Genomic DNA, 6,118 nt, shown 5'->3' with positions numbered 1-6,118 from the left:
ATGGTCTCCTGCACACTGCTAACACATTTTCCATACCACTGTGCCAAGGCAATGTCCTGGAGCAGTTCTTCTGTGAAGTTCCCCACATCCTCAAGTTCTCTTCCTCAGATGCCTACTTCAGGGAACTTGGGGTGCTTGTGGTTAGTGTCTGTTTGGTGTTTCGTTTTGATTGTGCTGTCCTACGTGCAGATCTTAACCGCTGTGCTGAGGATGCCCTCTGAGCAGGACCAGCACAAAGCCTTCTCCATGTGCCTGCCTCACCTGGCTGTGGTCTCCCTTTTTGTCAGCACTGCCATGTTTGCCTACCTGAAGCCCCCCTCCTTCTCCTCCCCGGCTTTGGATCTGGTTGTGGCTGTTCTGTACGCAGTGGTGTCTCCAACACTGAACCCCCTCATCTATAGCATGAGGAAGAAGGAGCGCAAGCATGTGCTGGGAAAAATGGTTCAATGGGTAAAAGATGCGTCTCATGTGCGTCTACTTCTCATTCCCAGGGTATCTGGCATCAAGCATGTGTGTTGTTCATTTCTTTCTTTCTCACTTATCTCATTCATGCCAGTTGTCCTCAGGAATCTCTCATCTGAATCTGAGCCAGAGAGTGTGTTGAAGCAGGAAGGCAGGCGTCCCACTTCATCAGCAGAGATGGGGGAACCTCAGAGCCCGCTAGTCTGAGCTCCCTCTGATGCCCCCAGTGCAATGAGCAGAGTTTCCCTTTGCAGTGTCTTTCTTGGCACTGACACCAAGGGAGCTCAGGTGAGTACAGGCTGGGTGAAACCACATCCATTAGGAGAGCTCATCTTCCCTGGCCACAGCCAGCATGTGATCTCACACCCCTCTTCTGTGAGGGTGGCAGCCAGGTGTCACCGTGGGCTGGTCCCTTCCCCATACCGTGCTCCATTGTTCACAGTCAGGAGGGTCTGGATGCAGCAGGGCAGTCCGGACGCAGCCTGTGGGGATGGACCCTCTGCTCCTCAGGACCATCCTGCCACTACCACAGCCCACATTTCCTCATTGCAGCCTTTGCATGGGGGCTGCAGCCCTCCTGGAGACATGTCTGCCAATGGTAGCAGGACTTTCTTTCTTCAGGGCTTCTTTTCCTCATATCCACACTGGCCTGCTGTGCTCTGCAGTGTGTATATGGCCTGAGCACTCTCGTAATGTGGTGGTGGTGCATTCCTGTGAGCACCAACAGAACCAGGCATTGGGCACCTTTCTGCCCGCCCTGGCCTCCAGAATAACATTTCCATAATAAAAGGAGCTCTGCCCTGTGACGTGCCTGATCTCAGGCCTTTCTTCAAAGATGGAGCCAAAAATACACCCAAGGAACTGCACCACAAAAGGGCCTCTGCTCTGCTTGTGAACTCTGTGGCCTCCCTAGGACGAGCTCAGAGTGCCAGAGAGATCTGTTAGGGAGCAAAGGCTGGATCCAGGGCTCACCTCTTGGTGAGCAGTGCCAGTGGAGATGGGGAATGCTCTCTGAATTGCCTGCTCAGGGCTGTGCCACAGGTGACAGTGCGATGAGAAATGCCCATGCTTCTGGAGGGGAATCTTAGGTACCAGGAGAGCTCAGGGGATCTCCAGGGACATCATGTGCCTTGGGGTGGGCAGTGAGTGGAGCCTCACAAAATGAGGGACAGTCCATGGTGGAGTAACCAGAAGGTAAAGCACTAAACTCAGGTATGGATAGGGAAAGAAGGGCTCTGCAATCCCAGAGAGGCAGTGGGGGCCCCAGAGGCCCAGGGAAGAGGCACTGGAGAGTGATTCCTGCACCCTCAGTGAAACACCACAGGCTGGAGCTAGTGCACACCCAAACACATCTCCTGCCATTGCAAACGCCCTGGGCTCACTCTGAGCACAGTCCATGAGCTCGGATGGGTGGTGGCAGTATCAGTGGTGGTGAGCCCTGTCCAGCTGGTTTTGCTTCCCACCCTGACCAGCATGGCCAGCGCAGAGTCAGGCGTCACCCTGTGGCCTCAGGGCCCCACAGCCCACTTGCTTTGCAAAGCAGCACCACCAGCCCAGGGCCATCTGGGGAGCACAGGGGAGGATACAGGAACGGTCAGCCAGGCCATCATGGACACATTCCTCTGGGGAAAGGCTCTCTGGGGAGCAGGGACATCCCAGGAAAAGAGGAGAGCAGCATTCACAGAGAGAAAATGAGAACAAGAAAGAGGTTTTTCTGTGCACCAGCTCGGGACAGGCATCTCTGTCCCCGGGGCAGCAGGAGCTGCCAGAGGAGCTGCAGAGCCACGGCTCTTGTGCTGTCCTGGACAGCAGGATGGGCATGGAGGGTCTGCAGGCAGAGAGGGAGGGGGATCTGCTGGACACAAGAGCAGGGCAGACAGAGAGTGACTGGTGTCATTGCAGGGCCTCCTCCCCTTTGCTGGAGAGCTGCTCCCCTTGTCCTGGGGCCTGGCCTGAGTTACGCTGTGGACATGCCTGTGCCTGGCCTGCACCTCTCATGTGCTGACCTGACCCTGTGCCCATCCTGCTGACCTGACTCCCCATCTCTGCCTCAGGCCTGCCCCCTCACTACAGGCAAGAAAGCCTTGGCAAGGGAAGCTGGGATCCGAGCAGATCCCAGAGAAGGTTGTAGGTACAAAAGGTGACCGTATATCCCCACAGCGACTCTTGCCTGAAAGCCAATTCAAAGGTGTAAGGAGGGCTTCAGATTTCAGCCCCTACCCACCTAACACTGCACACAGACTCTTAGCTGAATGAAAAAGTGAGGGCAGCCACTTGGGGTCTGATTTGATGATGCACAGTTACGAGAGCAAGTGTTTCTGCATCCCAGCTCAAGTGTTTAAGCACCATTTGCCTCTGGATTCATGCTACAAAGAGGATGTTGTTGGGAGCAGCAAGAGCCCTTGTCCAGCCCCACTCTCCCTCATCTCCTCTGCCTCTGAGCAGACATCTTGTTGCATGGCTGGGGCTGGATCCCCGACATGAGGAGAGGTGGGGAAGGCCAGGGAGCTCCTGCCTGCAGAACAGGTCCCAACAGTGCCAGGAGAGGGGCCAGGGGCTAGAAGCAAGGGGGCAGCAGGCCAGGCAGGGGCAGGGGAGGGCAGGAATGCAGCAGGGGCCTCATGGAGGGGGTGCAGCCGGTGCTGCTGCAGCGCAGTGGCTGTCACCTTTGCCTCCCTCCCAAAAGGTCCCGCATGGCCCCCGGGAAGGAGCAGGCTCTTTCCCCATCCCCATGCTGCCCTCCCAGCAGGATGGGACACGCAAGGAGATACTTGGCCTGCCCTGTGCTCAGGGCCAGCTCCCCGGGGTTGGCACAGCTTGGCCTGAGGCACCTCCAGCTCCTCAGCCTCTGCTCCAGCATGGCTGGCACAGGGATGAGAGCTCCTCAGGCAGGGCAGAGTGAGCCTGGCTGGGGCAGCATCAGGGGTGAGATGCAAACGTCCTGGCTCAGTGCTGGGCTTTGGAAAACTCCCTCATACATCCCAAGAGGCTCCATCTGCCTCTTCCACCCTGCCCTCTGCTCCCCTCTAGCTGGACAAAGTGAAGTTCAGCATTGCCTGGGGACTCTCCACCCCATGGGGAGCAGAGGGAGGGCCTTCACCAGCCTCACACTGCCTTTTCCACCCTCAGCCTTTGCACTTGCATGTGCCCACTTCCCTTCACCACTGGAAGCCCATGAAAATCCCGGCACTCCTGCCTCGAGCAGGATGCCTCAAGCCGGCATCCAGCCTGAACCTGGAGCCTGGCTGGCCACAAAGGCATCACCTGTCCAGTGCACTGCCAGGGTGGCTTGGGAGAGGGCAGCTCCCCTCTGCCTCGCTGGGGCTGGGCATGAGGCCAGGGCTGGGCTCCGCTTTTCCCCAGGGATCTCCCTGAGGAGCTGTCCCAGATGATCTTGCACCTCTGCCCTGGCAGCACCATCCATGCTCAGGGTGCCAGGATAGAGGGCACAGAGGGCGGAAGGGGGACAGGCTGCCCAGGGGGCCCATTGAGACATTGTCCATGCACACAGGGATGGAGTGAGGAAAGCCAGAACTCAGCTGGAGATGGAACCAGAGACCTCGCGCATGGAAAGGGCTGGAGTATTATTCAATGATTATGAAATGATCCCCCAGAGTCTGGGGGATCCAAGCACCCGGCCCCTGCCCAGTCTGGGCTGGGGCCCCCACAGAGGTTAGCAGACAGCCATGCTCCCAGATCTGCTGGGGTCTGGTGCAGAAGAGTGACCATGCAAGGCTGGCCTTTTCCCCTCCATCGGGATATGGAGACCTGCAGGAGGATGGAGCTGGCCATGCACCACCCCACAGCTGGGGTGAGCAGCCAGCAGTGGGAAGGGGCCATGTGAGGGGCTGGTCCAGGACGATGGTCGTGGGGCAACTTCCCCAGTGTGTCCATGCAACACAGGGAACACCCAGGGCTCTTCTCCTCTGCACCCTCCAAGTCCTGGTGCCTTTCCCAGGAGACCTCCATTTGCCTGCAAGCACACTGCTGGGTTCTCCCACACTGCTGTTCACACACAGGAGCTGCCTGCTGGCATTTTGCCTCTCCCAGGCCCTTTCCAGCCCATCACAGCCTCTTCCCAGCTCTCCCCACCTCCCCTGCCCTCTCCCCAGACCACCCAGCAAAGCAGCCTAGGCTGAGGGTGGGGAGGGGCACTCCCTTCCCTGTGCCTGCTGGGTCCCCACTGCTTCTCCTGAGATTTCTGAGCTCTCATTCAGTGCATTCTTCAGTTTAGCCCTTTACCTTTGGGCGACTCCACTTGGGTTTGGGAGTCTCCACTCACTGCCCATCCCAGGCACATGCTGTCCCAGGAGATCCCCTGTGCTCTCGGGGTGGCTCCATATTCCCTTCCAGAAGCATGGACATCTCTCACCAGCCCTGTAATATGGCAGACAGTCCCCAGCAGACACCACTTGACCACTCACCTGCTCCAGGGACACTGGGCACCCACAAGTTACAGCTGACTCCAGCCCTCCTGCCCAAACACATCACCCTATGAGCTCATGCCCCTTAGCCCAAGGAAAACCCAAGCACAGCAAAGGGCCTTTTCGGGTGCAACTCCCTGAGCGCATTCTTGGCTCCAGCTTGGGAGGAAGAGCCCAACCTTCAGGCACTGTCCTGAGGAAATCCCCTTTTATTACAGACATGCTGACTGGCAGGCCTGCCCGGACACAGCGCTACGCAGATTTACGGAAGGCTTCTAAGCCAGACAGATGGGCTTTGTGCTGCTGGAGAAGTGGGATGATTTCAACCATTTACAAAAAGAATTATCACAGATAGAATGCCCAAAGCACAAGAGTTGCCCAGGTAAATTGGAAATCCCTTGTGAGGAGAGATGGGCAACTTATTGCTGCTGAAGTAGTAGCAGTTGAACCAGTTTCTTCAGTGCGTCCTTGAGCTCCTTGTTCCTCATGCTGTAGATGAGGGGATTCACTGTTGGAGGCACCACTGCATAAAGAACAGACACCACCAGATCCAAAGCTGGGGAGGAGATGGAGGGGGGCTTCAGGTAGGCAAACATTGCAGTGCTGACACACAGGGAGACCACGGCTAGGTGAGGCAGGCACATGGAGAAGGCTTTGTGCCGGCCCTGCTCAGAGGGGATCCTCAGCACAGCAGTGAAGATCTGCACATAGGACAGCACAATGAAAATGAAACACCCAAAGGCTATACAAAGAGTAACCACAAGAGCGCCAAGTTCCCTGAGGTAGGTGTCTGAGCAGGAGAGCTTGAGGATCTGGGGGATTTCACAGAAGAACTGCTCCACAACATTGCCTTGGCAGAGTGGTATGGAAAATGTGTTAGCAGTGTGCAGGAGAGCATCGAGAAAACCACTGCTCCAGGCAGCTGCTGCCATTTTGACACAAGCTCTGCTGCTCATGATGGTCCCATAGTGCAGGGGTTTGCAGATGGCCACGTAGCGGTCATAGGCCATGACAGTGAGAATAAAATACTCTGCTGAAAGTAAGAAAAAGAGGAAAAAGACCTGTGCAGCACATCCCCAGTAGGAAATGGCCCTGGTGCTGCTCAGGGAATTGGCCATGGATTTGGGGACAGTGGTGGAGATGGTGCCAAGGTCGAGGAGGGAGAGGTTGAGGAGGAAGAAGTACATGGGGGTGTGGAGGCGATGGTCGCAGGCTACGGCTGTGATGATGAG

The 6,118-nt window shown here is 56.9% G+C and overlaps 1 protein-coding gene across 1 annotated transcript; it reads right to left on the bottom strand.

Moving 5' to 3' along the window:
* Positions 1-5,341: 5,341 nt before the first annotated feature.
* On the bottom strand, positions 5,342-5,902 carry LOC136994156 (olfactory receptor 14J1-like; the record flags this gene model as incomplete). Its single annotated transcript, XM_067310402.1, has 1 exon — positions 5,342-5,902. A coding segment is annotated over one exon (561 nt), but the record flags the coding sequence as incomplete, so codon positions are not given.
* Between the last annotated feature and the right edge of the window lie 216 nt (positions 5,903-6,118).

The sequence above is a fragment of the Apteryx mantelli genome, chromosome 24 (genome assembly GCF_036417845.1).
Source record: "Apteryx mantelli isolate bAptMan1 chromosome 24, bAptMan1.hap1, whole genome shotgun sequence".
Taxonomy (NCBI): Eukaryota; Metazoa; Chordata; class Aves; order Apterygiformes; family Apterygidae; genus Apteryx; species Apteryx mantelli.
The sequence above is the reverse complement of the archived record's forward strand: the minus strand, read 5'-3'. Positions and strand labels throughout refer to the sequence as shown.